The 15,556-nt window shown below is 38.3% G+C and overlaps 1 protein-coding gene across 2 annotated transcripts in view; it reads left to right on the top strand.

Annotated features, from left to right (window-relative positions):
- LOC100066417 (fatty acid desaturase 2-like protein FADS2B) overlaps window positions 1-15,556 on the top strand; it is a 49,220-nt gene that overhangs the window by 25,611 nt on the left and 8,053 nt on the right. The window contains exon 3 of one of the 2 annotated variants that reach the window (XR_011423642.1): window positions 8,931-9,062. Coding sequence is in view for 1 of the 2 variants with exons in the window: in XM_070228668.1 (XP_070084769.1) it covers window positions 14,868-14,993 (126 nt within the window). In the remaining variant the exon portion in view is untranslated. Of the gene's footprint in view, window positions 1-8,930; window positions 9,063-14,867; window positions 14,994-15,556 lie in introns of those variants that run through there. The other variant, XM_070228668.1, reaches the window with a different exon arrangement.

Genomic DNA, 15,556 nt, shown 5'->3' with positions numbered 1-15,556 from the left:
ATCAGAGCATGCAAGGCCTCCTAGGCAATGGCCCCTCCTGCTCCTGATATCATTTCTCCATCTGTGCCCCCAGGTGACCATGCCTGGCCTAGGTTGCCTCCCCCTGGAGGTCTTATCTGTTATTGGCTAACCGGCCTTCTCACCTCTGGGTCACAGTTTGTTGGCAAGCCTTTTCCAGTGATTATTAACCCTTCCCGTGTCAGGAGTGGCTACAACCTGTAACAAACTTCCAACCAGATTGTTGCCCTCAAAATTCAATTATGCTGAAATTCTGGAGCTATCCTGAATTTATGTATTTAACCCACCAAATGTACCAAATGTATAGATCTTGAATTTGTGAGATGCTCATACAGAAATCATGGAAACTACTGAGGTCTTTTGTGTAAATACCATAGAATTTATGTTAATTTACTGTAATCCTGAAAATTGTGCTTAATCTTTCATTTTATAGATGCGAAAACTAAAGCCCAAAGAAGGTAGGTAATTTGCATGATGTTCTACAGTTAATAAGTGGTAGAGCTGAAATTGGATCCCAGACACATCTAGATCCAAAATCCATGCTTTTCCTTTCTTTCTTTGGTACTGTATTTTATTTTGCAAAAAAGAACTCTTGTTTTTCTCAATTTAGAAAAATAATATTCATTCATTTGTAGAAAATTTGGAACAAACCATAAAGAATAACGAAGAAAGAAACATCAATAATACTATAATCCAAAGAGAGCTAATGCCGACATCTTGGTGTTTTCCCTTTCAATCACATCTTATACAGTACACAGAATTTTATCGCAGATTTTCCACTTGTTATATTGCAAACATGAGTACATGCCATTAAAAATTCTATAAAGCTTTGTTTTTAATATTTACATCATATTCAATATATAGATATAATAAATCAGCCTTCTTCCTTATTGTTAGACATGTAGGTCATTTCCGGTTTTTCGCAATTATACATAGCACTGGAATGAAACATTTAGTACATAAATCTTGGCCTGAGTGACTTGCTGAATCCCTTGACACAGATTCTTGAATACAAGAATGGGCTCTTTCTATTATGTCATGCTGCCTCTTTTCTTAAAATTAGGACCTTTCACCCAGTCCCTACTCCCCCTAACCAGAATGGAATGTGTCCTTCTGCTTCCCTTCTAAATGACTCAGTAAAGTTGTAGACATAGGGAAATGTCTAGACCCTAGGTTTGCAGAGCAGAATTGAAAGAGTTGGGATTTGGAATCAGAGAATCTGAATTCATGCACCAGTTTGCTTGTCACTGACAGAATGACTCAGGCAGGAACCTGAGTTCTTCAGCCTTTGTGTTCTTACCTGGAATATGGCACACTAATAGCACTTTCCTGAAAAGATCAATGTGAGAATTAAATCAGATAATGCATACAACAGGGGCTGTGTAAATCATCATGTGTTCTAGCAAATGTCAGTTACTATTAACTTTAGGCATATTGACAGATTTAGTGGGCTTTGAATGGGAAACAAAAGAGATAAAGTAGTGTATCATTGATGTTGTCTTTTGGTAAACCCACACATGTCGAATTAAAAAATTTAAATGTCTTCATTCACTGGCAGGTCAGAGGGCTGGTGAGTCCAATACAGCATGAAACAAAGCAGGGGAGTCATGTGACACTCCACAACATTCAGCCCAACTGGCATTGGACCCAACTCTATCCTAAGACATATTTAATGATGAAGGAGGATGTAGTAAGAGAAGAGCATCATGGGAGAGAAGTGAAGAGAGACAGGTCCTAACTCCCAGGAGGGAAGCTGTCTCAGACTCCATCAGGGAAGAAAAGAATCAGGACAGACATAAAGTTAGAGGCTAAGAAGTAGTTCGCTCTTGGGTTCGTGATGAGACAACTAAGCTAAAAAGTTTTCTGAGTAGGCATCATACTTCAATGGAATGAAAGGAGAGGAAGAGGACATTTTAATGATACAATCCGAGGTGAGGAGTAGAAATTTCAGGAGTCAATCCAGAAATCCCAAGGATTCATTGATGATGAAGTTTGAAGAAAAACCTGAGGGCAGTGGGAGTCTTGTTAGGAAAGAGACAGCCCTATCTAGGTGAGAATCATCAGGGGAACTTGAAACCAGAGGAAGATGAGAAAATCAAGGTTTCTATGAAGCAGGAGGCAAATAGGAAGTGTTGTGAGAAGCCCAGACAAATCCTAAGCAGTTACAGTTGGCAGGAGATCCAGAAACACAATCAGCAGGCTGACCAGTGGGTAGTGATCAGCTGCAAGGTATACGATGTTACTGGCTGGGCCAACAGGCATCCAGGTAGCTGCCAGATCCTCAACCAGTATGCTGGGGAAGATGCCATGGGAAGGAAATCAAATCTCTGCCCTGTCTCTGGACTGGGTTTTAAATGAACTCAGATGTTGATGGATACTATGTTTGTGTATTCTGGGTTTTGTTTTGTCATCAGTGTTTTGTTTTGTGTTGAAATGGAGTCACTGTTTGATAAGAAGAAATTTACAAATAGGCGAGTAATACCTAAACAAATATATCTGTCCACAAGTAGAAATTTCTGAGACCCATTTCATTGGAAATTCTAAAACAAAGACAGCAGTTCATCTGTTACACATCAAATGTCATTAATAACAATGAGGAAAACCTGCGATGACATAGGCTTTTAGAATTTGCAGAGGTTTCTTGGATCCTGTAGGTCATTCAGAGTAATACAGGTTATACAAACCACTTTTACAAAAGAAATGAAAATCACAGACATTAAGAGGCTGGTCCAAGGTCACCTAGCAGCTGGGCTCAGAATCAAAACCTTTATTTTTGTTAAGTTCTAGTATTTCCACTTTCTTTCACTGCTTATCCTCATCACTCTCCTCCATCAAAATGGCTAACTGAAAAAAAATCTTGTAACATTTATTGGATGTCTAGGATAACCTAGACAGATTGAAATGTTCTTCTCGGACTTATAGGTTGTTTCTGGCTTTTCTGGTGTGGTCTCTTCCAGGTGGGAAGACCAAGCCTAGATTCTAGTTATTTGTACTGTGCAATTAGTTTTAAATCATGTAGTTTGAAAACAATCAGATGGCTCATATGTTCAATAATAAGATTTGATGTGCCAATTTTGTTTTATGAATTTATTTTCCTCTGTAAGTTCTTTGGAGAAAATTACAACCCATCTCAGGAGAAGTAAGTAATAATAAAACATGAGAGTTGAATACTTTGGAGGGTTTAATCTGTGCCAAGCACCAAAGGGAGCACTTTATTTTAGCTCTTCTGATTTTTACAACAATACTGAGATGAAGGTATTGTTATTCCCATATTCTGGTTAAGGAAACCAAGGCTCCAAGAGCTTCCGCAAACTCCTCAGGACATTCCTGGTAAGCGGTGAGGCCCAGATGCAAACCAGATATGTTTCATTCCCAAGCCTGCACTCTTAATCAATAAATAGGATGGAATCCTAAAAAGGGTTTTAGAATGACTAAGTAAATGAATGAATTAGTGACCCTATGGGACAGACTACTTATGTATCATTATTCACCTATTATGAGGAGGAGGGAGAGTTGGAGAATAGTTTCTAAGTAAATAACCAAAGGGTGCCCCTTCCAGGCAGGTGCAGCCATAGGTCCAGAGCTGGCACACAGACACCATACTTTGATCCATATTAGTCTTTCAGGGTGCAACCTGTAAAAACCTCTAAGTTGTAGAGTAAACATTGGACCTCAAGCCCTCTGATTTTATGTCCTGCTCACCTTCACTGGAGAGCATGACACTTTTCCACCCCTCAAGGACCATATCATGGGCTGTTTTGCAATAATTATAATGAGGATTGCAAAGCATTTGATGACAGGAAATATATATGAATAGTTACAAGATATTCTTTGTTTTTTCCCAGAAATAATTCACTGTAATCAAAGTTTTTTTTCTGTAATAAGATAAAATAACATATGCACAACAAGTGCACTTTTGTTAGAGAAATTTGGGTGCATATCTCTTTTGTCTTTAAGTCATTTTATTGAGGTAATATTGGCTTATAACATTGTGTAAATTTCAGGTGCATGTATTATATTTTGATTTCTGTGTAGACTGCGTCATGTTCAACTGATAGGTGCTTACGAGAGAGGAAGGGGTTGAGGGGAGGGCAAAAGGGGTAAAGGAACACATATATAAATTAGCCACAAGTTTCATATAAGGCAACAGAATGTTCTGAGCTAAATGAAAGAAGCAAATGCAGTATTTTGATGTGTGCCCATGAGTAGCATGTATGGAACAAAGAAAGTAGGTTTATTTTTCTGTGTGCTGGTCAGTCCACTCCTTATCACTGGACACCACACTCAAGGAGGGACACAAAGAAACTCAAGTTCCTTCTCATGAGAGTCAGAGGTCAACGTAACAGGGAAGGCATGAGAAAAACTTAGAGGAAATACACCAAACTCCATTTCAACTATTTAGAGGTCTGCAGTGTGAAAGAGGGTAGAGTTGTGTGCAGCTCTGAAAGAGAGAATCCCAAATGCCTAGAAATGAGCAAAGCCAACAGAGACAAGACTAGGGCAGTGAGAAGAGGATGTGTACAGAGATAGAGTATGGATATGATTCATGTCATGAGTAAGCGCCAACCAAAAATGAGCATCCCAGCTTAGCTGTTTCCTTTGTCTTAGGACAATAATGGCAAATATGTGTGCTCAATTAATTTCACCTACTGTCATGGACTGAGGATGAGAAGAGGAGAAGGAGGAGAAGACGATGAGAGGAGGGGAGAGGTAGGAGAACAGAAAAGAAAAGGAGGAGAGGGAGACAGTGTCTTGGGTGCTGAGCTAAGAAGTCTGGATTAACAACAGCCTGTTTTACATTTGGGGAAATATAGTTCAGGGAGAATAAATTACTTTCTGAAAGTCATGCAGCAAGTGTGTCAAAGAACTGGGTCTCCAAGTCACTTCTGTCTGGCCCAGTTCCTTAGGTTTCCCCAAGACAGGGCGCTACTCTTTCTTTCTCTACCACTTTGGTTCCCTGAAATACTGTCTTTCAAAGGACAGAGTCTCTAGAAGACTAAAAATTCACTGGGATGGTTTTACATTAGCATTAAAGAGATTTTAGCTAACATTGAACATTTCATTTTTTTGGAATGTATTTTTTAAACAGCTGACATTTGTGTAATTCTTTTAAAATAATTTGCACAAAGTGCTGATTTTTATATCACTGTGAGGCAGATAGAATAAGGATTATATTTCAGCATTAAGAAATGAGAAAACGAACTCACAGAGGGGCAGGAGGCATCTCAGGTCACAGAACTGGTTAATTGCAGACCTGAAACAAACACTCAGGCTCAGGCCTTAGGTTGACATCCATCGTGTGCATCCCACAAGGCTGGGTGTCAGGGAGCACAGCTCTGTATTAAGAATAGAGGGCTCTGAGGGTAGACAGCCTGGACTCACAACCTAGCACAGCAACAAGTTGTGTCGGTTTAGGCCAGTTACAAAACCTCTCTGTGCTTCAGTTTCTCTGTCTATAAAATAGCAACCACAATAGCGCTAACCTTATAAATATTATTGGGAGATTATTGAAAGAGTTGAAGGCATTAAAAGTGCAGGGTCTAGAATATAGAAAATGCTAAACAAATTTTAGATACTATCTATAGCATGAATCAGTGGTGGCACTAGTAATTGACAAACCTCTAGATATATCCCCATTATTTAGGGCAGGAAGCCCTAGGTTAAAAAAGGAAGATGATACAAACCTTAATTATTTTTCCTAAAAATTTTCTCCATGGGGGGTGTCCTGGTGGCGCAGCAGTTAAATGCACACGTTCTGCTTATCTGCGGCCTGGGGTTTGCCATTTCAGATCCCAGGTATGGACATGGCACCGCTTGGCAAAAAGCCATGCTGTGGTAGGAGTCCCACGTATAAAGTAGAGGAAGATGGGCATGGATGTTAGCTCAGGGCCAGAGTTCCTCAGCAAAAAGAGAAGGATTGGCATTAGTTAGCTCAGAGCTAATCATCCTCAAAAAATAAATAAATAAATAAATAAAAATTTTTCTCCGTGGAAAAGAAGACCCCAGTAGTATCTGACAACTATGAGATAATCATTCATTATCTAAAAGAGTATGGGTCTTTGAGGGTAAAATTCTACCATAAATTTTCTTTAGTACATCTATATAGATATATACGTATTTACACATACACACACACACACATATATATATATATATATATGGAGAGAGAGAGAGAGAGAATCACTGGTTGAGCATGAAAGTGGGTGTCAGGAAGCACAGGTTTAACTCCAGCATTTGTCAATGTCTTCCTGATGATTTCAGACCTGTTAATTATCTGGGCTTTTGTAACCCCCTACTCTGTACAATAAATGGGTTGAAAAAGGTGATCAGGCTGGGAGGCACCACAGACATGACCTATTAAAATTATTGATGGCCATCAGAATTCCAAGGTTTATGGAGGCTCGAGAGATAAGCCCATCAGGACTTTTCCAAGGCAACAGATCCCTTAAAAGTTGCACCAGTGAGTTTTGAAATGAAACTTTTGCTTTCTAGAATTCTTTTCATAACTCTTTCTTTTTTGTTTCAAATTTCTCACCTTTCTTACCTCTGAACAATCCTAATCTCTTTCTTATACCCTGTTCACTTTCTTAAGTATCCTGATTTTAAACCCATTCTAGTCATTAAACTAAGAGATACTTCTTTCCAGCCTTTGCACTGACTCTCCAGTATAATGTGGCAAGCTTGTAAACGAATGCTAGCATTATACTACACACACATGCACATATGCATACTACTTGTCCACAGGACCAGGACCCCTCCAGAGCAGACAAACACTTATGGCCTTGGAGACCCTGTGTCTTGTTTCTGAAGATCCATTGAGCAGCTCACGGGAAAGTCATCCTTTGAGCTAATCTAAGTGAATTATATTGGTTTTTGTTCATCATTTTATAGGCTAAAGCCCTTTGCACATATAAATGGGTGATGACATTGAAAACGCTTTGTAAATTGTAGCACTAACTAGAGGAGCACAGATCCATATGTACAAAACATAACCAGTTCTCCAAACATAACCAGAGCTCAATCAACATCTGAAACAGTACTGATAGTGTAAAAGACAACTACTGGAATTTTGTATCTCTTTACTGACCAACCCCCACTCAGAAAAAAGAATTTATTCTAACTGAATTCCATAACAGTTTGAGGACAATTTAAAAATCACTACTCATCTTTCACTTCTCCAGAGGAGAAAAAAAAGTTATTGTAACTTTTTAAAATGTTTTGTTTGTTCATTGTATTTTGCTTATGATTCCACCCAAGTAAATTTATTAATAGTAATAATTTTCTATTCACAAAATTAAGGCATTCGTAAGTTGATATAATAGATTCTTAGTTATTGTTCCTTTTTCCCTTAAAGAATCTAATTCATTCCTTGAACATTTATTTCACGGTCCCAGTTGGTGGAATATTTCCAAGAATTGTGGAGGAAATTAGAGGCTATGAATATGTTCAATGTCAATCTGGGATTCTTTTCCCTTCACCTTGCCCAGATCTTGATTTTGGAAGCCACGGCTTGGTTAATACTGTGGCATTTTGGGAATGGCTGGCCTATTACAATATTAATTTCCTTTCTCCTCACAATTTCTGAGGTAAGCAGGCATTCTAAGCACAGGCGGTAGCTTTAGGGGAAGACTTAAAACTTTTTCTTCGATCTTTAGATTGGTGTCAGCTGCTGTGTGATACTTCTTGGCAAGCTGCTCATCAGTGTCTCACAAGGAAATTACCAAATCTTGCTGGGCCTGAGTTCTGCTGTCTGTAAAATGAGGATAACAAATATGCTTATGGAAATATTCTGAGGGCTAAACAAGTTAACCAAACAATTAAATATTTACCATAAACCTTGCATATGGTAAATATTTAATTCATGACAGTTGCTACTCTTTACCCAATTTTATCCCTACAACTTCAGTATCTGAAGTTCTTTTCTGAACCAGGCAACACTCATCTTTATCTTTCATTCACTTACCAACCAAGATTTATCAATGCATCGAACCATGAATTCTTTAAGAGCAGAGATTATAACTTATTATATTAGGATTAAGAATGTGTGAATTTTACCATAAAGGAAAACCAGCAACTGGAACATAGCAGGGCATTCAATGAATCCCTGTTGAATCAAGTATGAATCTCTGAACATGGCCTTCTATGAGCACAACATTGTGTTGTGGACATAAAGACAAGTGCTTTTGGTCCCTGCAATTGGAAAATGAGTCATCCACTGGAGGAGGTTGTCATTCAAATTGCTAAACATACTGTATGACAGAATGACATTGACGCCAAAGAGAGGAATGAGTATGTCTTGTTGGAGCAGAGAGAGGCATATGATTCTGATTGGAACAACGGGGGAAGGTTTCATGGAGAATTAACACCAATGTTAATTCCAGAATTTTATACTTTAATTTTTTTTGAAAAGCTTACTTGTTTTATTCCTTGAAAAGCAACTTTTGGAAACAAGAAGGGAAGCAAACATGTATTTAATACTTAGCACAGCCAGTCAACTTACATGTATTTAAGTTGCACAACAGCTCCATGAGTAAGGTGTTCATATGTCTGCTTATCAGATGAAGAACTGAGGTTCAAGTTACTGATAACTTAGCAAGAGTTGTGCAGCTCATAAATGTTGAAGAATGTTTAGAACCCAAATGTGCCTGACTCCAAAGGTCATGCTTTTTTCACTCCACAATGGAAGATTTTCACAGTCACAAGGAGATCTTTCTCAGCTGGAGAACCATCTACACAAACAAATGGAGGGGGGAAAGAATGTGACATGTGGGAAATAGAGAGTAAGCTTAGCTTGAGATCAAACGAGATCCCCATTCCTTTTCTCAAACTGGCTCCTGAACCTACTATCAGGCTAATTTATGAATTACTTCTTGACATCCCAATTTCTCTAACAACAATTTGGTCTCTTCTAGGCTCAGAGTTGCTTTTTGCAGCATGACATGGGACACCTATCCATATTTAAGAAGTCCAAGTGGAACCACCTGATGCAAAAATTTGTGATGTGTCATCTCAAAGACAGGATGCTCAGGGACTATGATGGGATTCTTGAAAGTCATTTCCTAAGGCACTGGTTTCCAAATTTCTTGGTGCACTCACAGCAGTAAAAATGTTTGTACAACCACACAAATAAATGTAAACGTACCAAAATTGTAGATTTTTTTTGAGGAAGACTAGCCCTGAGTTAACTACTGACAGTCCTCCTCTTTTTGCTGAGGAAGGCTGGCCCTGAGCTAACATCTGTGCCCATCTTCCTCTACTTTATCTGTGGGATGCCTACCACAGCATGGCATGCCAAACAGTGCCATGTCCACACCTGGGATCCAAACCAGCGAACCCCAGACCGCTGAGAAGGGGAGCATGTGCACTTAACTGCTGCGCCACCAGGCCAGCCCCTAAAAATGTAGATATTATATATTTATATATAACATATATTATAAATATAAACATATTATATAATTATGTACACTAATATGTAATATAATATTGTAATATATATGCTGAAGTTAGAATTTTATGAGGAAAAAGTTTATTTTTCTCTAAGTAATTCTAATTTTTTTTATTACACCAGTAAACTATTTGGCCCAGTCCCTGGCACCCCATTAAGGAACTACCTCACAGGAGAAGGATAGTGTCTTTAAAAATGAACATGTGCCTCTAAAACCATAAGAGGGAATGTTCTTAGAAGAGGTCTGGACATTTATTGCAGGGAAACTAGGGGAATCCAGTGAGCCTCATTAGTTCCTGGAGAGTGTGGCTATGAAGAAATAAAGGAAAAAATGCAGGAAAAGAGATAAACATGAAGAGAAAGAAAAAGAATGGTCATGGAAGGTCAGATGGCTCTGTTCAAGAGTCAAGGGTTATTAAATGTAGACTACTGACAAAACAGGTGGTGATGATGGTGGTTGGTCTCATCCCCCTAAAATAAGCTCCAGGAAACAAGGTGCACTGTCCTATGCAATGCACACTGCAGTGCAGCACTTGGAAGAATGCCTAGCACATTGTACACCTTCAATAAGTATTTGTTGAATGACTAAATGAATGAACAAAGAAAGAAACCATAACAGAAGAGAACGGCCAAGAGTGGCTTCTAGCCCTCCTCTGATAATGCTCATTATGTACCTTGAGTGAATAAAATGGTATATCTGGCCTTCAGTGTTCTCATCTCTATCCTTAGGAGTTAAATTGGATCTCTGCTTTTTCTATGACACTCTTGGATTTAGTGACTGTATACTCTGGCCTGAACTGAGGTGAGGGGGTGGGAAGGAATGCCTTTGAGCCTTCCACTAAACCAAATCCTTGCATTCAAGCCAGACCAACTTAGGAAAACTCATAAGCACTGATTCAGAACCTATTTGTTTTTCCTTAACGTGCTGGTTTTATATTGAATTGGAAGAATTTTAGAATCATCTAATCTGGATCTGGATTCATATTAGAAATATGTCAGCCCCTAAATGTTTACAGTGAATAATCCATTGCCATTTTATGTGAGAAGTTTCATTTAACCAGAAAATAGATCTATTGCTGGTTATCTGGTTCCCTAGCCTCTAGTGACTTGGAAGTGGCCAACTAATAAGAGAGTGAAGGAAATGCTGGAGTCAGACCCGCAGAGTAGTGAGCAGAAACTACTGACAGCAAGTGACAAGGAAGGCAGACGGGGACTCATATTAGATGAGAGCCTACCAAGGGCAAGGTTCAGAACTATCCCCTTTAGGAAATTGTCTCACATAATGCTCATGAGCTGGGGGATTATGGCACCCACTTTTTGAAGCCAACACTGATGTTCAAAGGGTTAATTAACTATTTAAGCCAAAGTCCATAAGCTGATGAGTACGAGAAATCATAATACAAAATTAAATCATGCAATCTCCAGAAGATTCATTCTCGCTTCTCAATTCTGACTCATTTTAAGTCATCTGAGGAGGTTTTAGAAAACACTGCTGCCTCTCTAGAAGTTCTAATTTAATTCATTTCTGGGGAGGTCTGGACATCAGCACTGTTTTGATAGCTCCCCAGGTGATTCTAACCTGCAGCCAGATTTAAGAACTGCTGCTCTAACATCAGACCCGCCTTTGTAGGAACTCAACCACTGGTTAGCTGGGCCACTTTGAACAAGTTACTTAATGTCCATGAACCTCACTTTCTTCAATTGTAAAATGGACATAGATGATGGCTTTGACCTGACAGGGATGTTGTTAGGATTATGTGTGATACTCATGTGTTGTGCAGAATGCAAAGTATGACTAATGGGAAATGCTCAATAATTGTCAGCTGTTGGTAAAATTAGGAACAATCTTTCCATAATCAAAATGAGGACCCACAATCATTAAGAAAAATGTTTACTCGTGATGTTACTAAGAAGATAAAGAAGTAGGCCATAAATCACAGAATCATTAAATTGGAAGAATCTTAGAAGCACCCCGTCTTCTTATCTACTTACATTCTAACTGAGCAAATTGAGGCTTAAGTAGATTGAACAACACAGGGTTGGATCTGTATTCAAATAAGAAATATATCTGTCACTCAAAATGGTTAAAGTGAATAGTATATTGTCATTAAACGTGACAAGTTTCATTTTATCAGAGAATTTCTGTAGGCAGACTATTCTGCCCTTTATCCACCAGTGTTAGTTAGTTGAAGTATATCTTGATTCACTCAGAAATCCCTATCACAGAAATAAAACAGAGATGGTTTCTCATGTTATTGTGAGATTCAGGTAATGCACCCTTTGACCCTCCTTCCCTTGTTCTGAGAAAGTCAGAGGAAAAGTGAGACTCATGTGCCCTGGAAGTAATTGACAGTGGATTTGGTGACACTGTATAGAATATTACACATCAGCCCGACCCTTGCTGATGCTTTTTAAAAAATCACACCTTTCCCATTGTCCTAAATTCGTACACAGCTCTCTCTATAAATTTTATTTCCAGAAATAATTTTGTACTGGTTGAAATAAATACAACTTTGATGACTCATGAACAGAGTAATGGGAAATAGCTCTGAAAGCAAATCATGTATACTCTCCTTTTCATAGAAAAAACAATGCTTTGTGAGGAATATGAATAAAGGCTTGAGCTATGTGAGGTGAGAAAATCACTTGTGGGAAGGAAAAGTGAGCTGGTGGGAGGTAACATGGAAAATTAAGATATAAACATCATCTTTGCCTTATATAAGCATCCCAATTTTAAATTTAAAACTTGATTTTGTATCAATTTACCTTCCCCCTGAAAAACACACAGATTATATTAATTCTTTGGAATATTCAGCACTAGCTGTGCAAAAATATGTATGTTCTGTTGATTGCAGTTTTTGCACAATAAAAGGGCCCTTCTGAAATAGGGGAAGAAATGTCACACATTATGGACTTCTGTGCAATGCTTAAGTCAAAATGGACTCCTTGTAGTATATCTTTCAACCCCACCCCCAGCATGTATATTTCAAAACCTACAAGAATCACGTGTTATCATAGGGATAAAGAGTCAGAACATTTGAAATTAAGACCTTCCTTGAAAATCTGGCCCATGCTCTTTCCATGACTCCATCCTGAAACACTTTTTTGGGAGGGGGTCAAGTATGCTATTTCCTGTAATCCTCCCAGTAATCTCATCCATTTTACAGATAAGGAAATTGCATGATGCCACACACCTAGTAGCAGGGATTTAAAATCAGGATGGTTTCAGTCCAGAGTCTGGATTCTCTATACTGCACCTAGATGTACCTTGGCTATAAAGAATGATTTAGGGCAATTTCTGCATGGAATTTGGTTCAGGAACAGCCTGTTTTGCATGAAGCTGGTAATGGTACTTCCTTATGGATCACTCTCACCCTGGTCTCCAGTAATAGTGGCTTCCAGACACAGGGACCAGGCTGGAGGCAGCAGCTTTTGATCACACCAATAATTCCTCTGACCAGTATTCTAAGCTCCCAGATCTTGAGCTGTCAAGGTCTACTCCCGATCTATCATGAATCAAAACCTGTCACTCACATTAGCAATTTCCACAGTTAGCCATTAGCTAAAAGGATGCAATCAGATACTGGTTGAGGGCGAATGATGGTTCTCAGAGGTTTTAATTGAAAAACAGTATCATTGCTTATGGTACTGTTCTTGTTAAACTGTCTACTGCTCCCACTAGATTCTATGTTTCATAAGTGTGAGAACACCACTTTATCCTGTCTATCTGTATATTCCAAATGCCTAGCTCAGTATCTGACATATGGCACATACTTCAGAATAAATAATGAATAGGTGAATAAATGAGTGAATACACAATTTTAAGAGTGAGTGAGTAGTGTGCACTTTGAGAGAAGCTTGGAGTGTGGTGGGGCACCAGAAGGGGGAATAGAAATTGAGTGGCACACATTGAGTTTGAAATATCATGAGACATCCAAAAGGAAATGTTTGGAAAGTGACTGCTCATTCAAGCATAAAATTCAAGAGAGATCTAGACTTGAGAGAGAGATTCCAGTGTAAGGGTATTAGCAAGTGTTAGAATTGAGAAGAGGATGCCTCTCCTGATGGATTGGGGTAAGGGGGTGGGTGGCTATGAGAAAACTCAGTGAATACTCTGGAAAGGCAACACTTACAGATTTTCAAACATACTCATCTCTCTCTACTATAGATGAATCAATCAACGTAGTCCAACATAAAAAAATAATACCAACCACATTTAAAATGCATGTCATTTTAAATTTTCTGATAGTCACATTTTAGAAGGTAACTTTATCACAATATATGTATTCAAATATTATCATTTCAACCTGTAATCAGCATAAAAGTTATTAATAAGATACATACATCCCCTTTTCATTCAGAGTCTTCAACATCTAGTATGCATTATACTCTTTCAGCCCATCTTAATTTGGTCACATTTCAAGTGCTCAATAGCCACTAGGGACTACGTAATTGAACAGTGTAAATCTAAAACATGCATCAGACAGTTATGGATAGATGTCAAATACTGAGGAAAAACTACGTCTACTGCTTATTCTTCTATAAATGATTAACATAATAGGAGAAACGAGGGGAAACTAAATATTTCAATGTGCCAACATTTTATGTACAGCATCTCATGTCTCCCCAAATGTCCCATGGATATAAATGTCATTATACTCTATTTATTGGAGACGAAATTGACCCTCAAAGGGGATGAGTAATTTGTCCACACCACACAGCAGTATTTATTTAGTTTATGAATCAGGTTGATGTGTTTCTGAATCCTTTGTTTTATTAACACATTCAGACTTTCTTTCAGAGAGATAAAACCACAAGCAACCTCATCAGACATGATTCAAGCTTGGCTTCAGCTGAAATATTTTTACTCACATTTATTTTTATACCAGAGCATTGAAGCCTGTTCATGCAAAGATCTGAGTCAAGACCCTTACAAGATCATTTCAGATCCATAATTTTTTTGAAATTTTCATTGAAATAGGATTCTTCAAAATGAAGGGCCAATTTTTTTCCACAGAATTAATTCAAGTCTTGGAACTGAGATTTCTTTACTTGTTTTACAACAAGGAAGCATACTCTCTGCCCCATCTATCTTTAGACTTTTTCTTCAATCTGAATCATGAAACATAATGATGGAAAAGCATTCTATTTCAACAGGTTTTTATGATTTTTTCATTATCAAGAGTAGTTTTATCCAGGATTATGTTCCTGAATCAGATAACTATTTGTTCATAGACTTTGAGAGCCTCTGTCCAGTGAATTATTCTGTGACCTGGCTGTGGGGACAAGTTTGAGAAGCTCAAGTATCTTATTTTGACTTTGGAGATGTATGCAGGAAACTCTGATAGCAAAGGATATTTCAGGAGAGAAATCTTGCAGCTAATCAACTCTCTCTTCTCCTCAGGGCATATCAAGAAACTGGTGGAATCATGGACACTTCCAGCGTCATGTAAAACCAAACATCTGTTCCAAAGACCAAGATATTAACCTGGGCTCAATTATTCTGTTTGGAGACATTCAACCTGTTGAGGTACATTTAGAAATCAGGGGCACCAGAGAAATGTTACTGGAAGTGGTTCTTGGAAAGGTCTACAGGTTTGCTTTGTAAAAATCAAGCTGAAGGTTCCAGCTTCAAGCATATTCTGAGGGCAACTCTCCTTTTATGTCCAGGTTACAAATTTGAAATGACAGAATCTTGGGTTATAAGAACAGGAGGAGATGTGGAGTGTGTGACTCTATGACCATAAAGGTCATCCAATCCAACTTCCTGCAGTAGGAAATGTGATAACCCCTAACACTGTGCTTCAGCAATCCTGGTGGCAGAGGGATCCCTCCGCAGCACCTGTCACTACCTCTGAGACAACCCAAGCTAATGTTAGACAATGAAACTAGATGACTGAGGTTGACAATGACTCTTCAAAGTTTAAGAAGCATATAGAGATATTCACTTAGAGAAGGCATGTCAGTATATTCAATAATCACTAAATCACAAACAACAAAATAGCTAATTATCTCAAGTAATTCCAGCTCATCTAGAAGATACTATGTTGTTATTTTCAGCTAACATTCATTTTGGTTCATTTACACATGAAC

Source organism: Equus caballus, chromosome 12, assembly GCF_041296265.1.
Source record: "Equus caballus isolate H_3958 breed thoroughbred chromosome 12, TB-T2T, whole genome shotgun sequence".
Classification (NCBI taxonomy): domain Eukaryota; kingdom Metazoa; phylum Chordata; class Mammalia; order Perissodactyla; family Equidae; genus Equus; species Equus caballus.
This window is presented reverse-complemented; position numbering and strand designations above follow the sequence as displayed.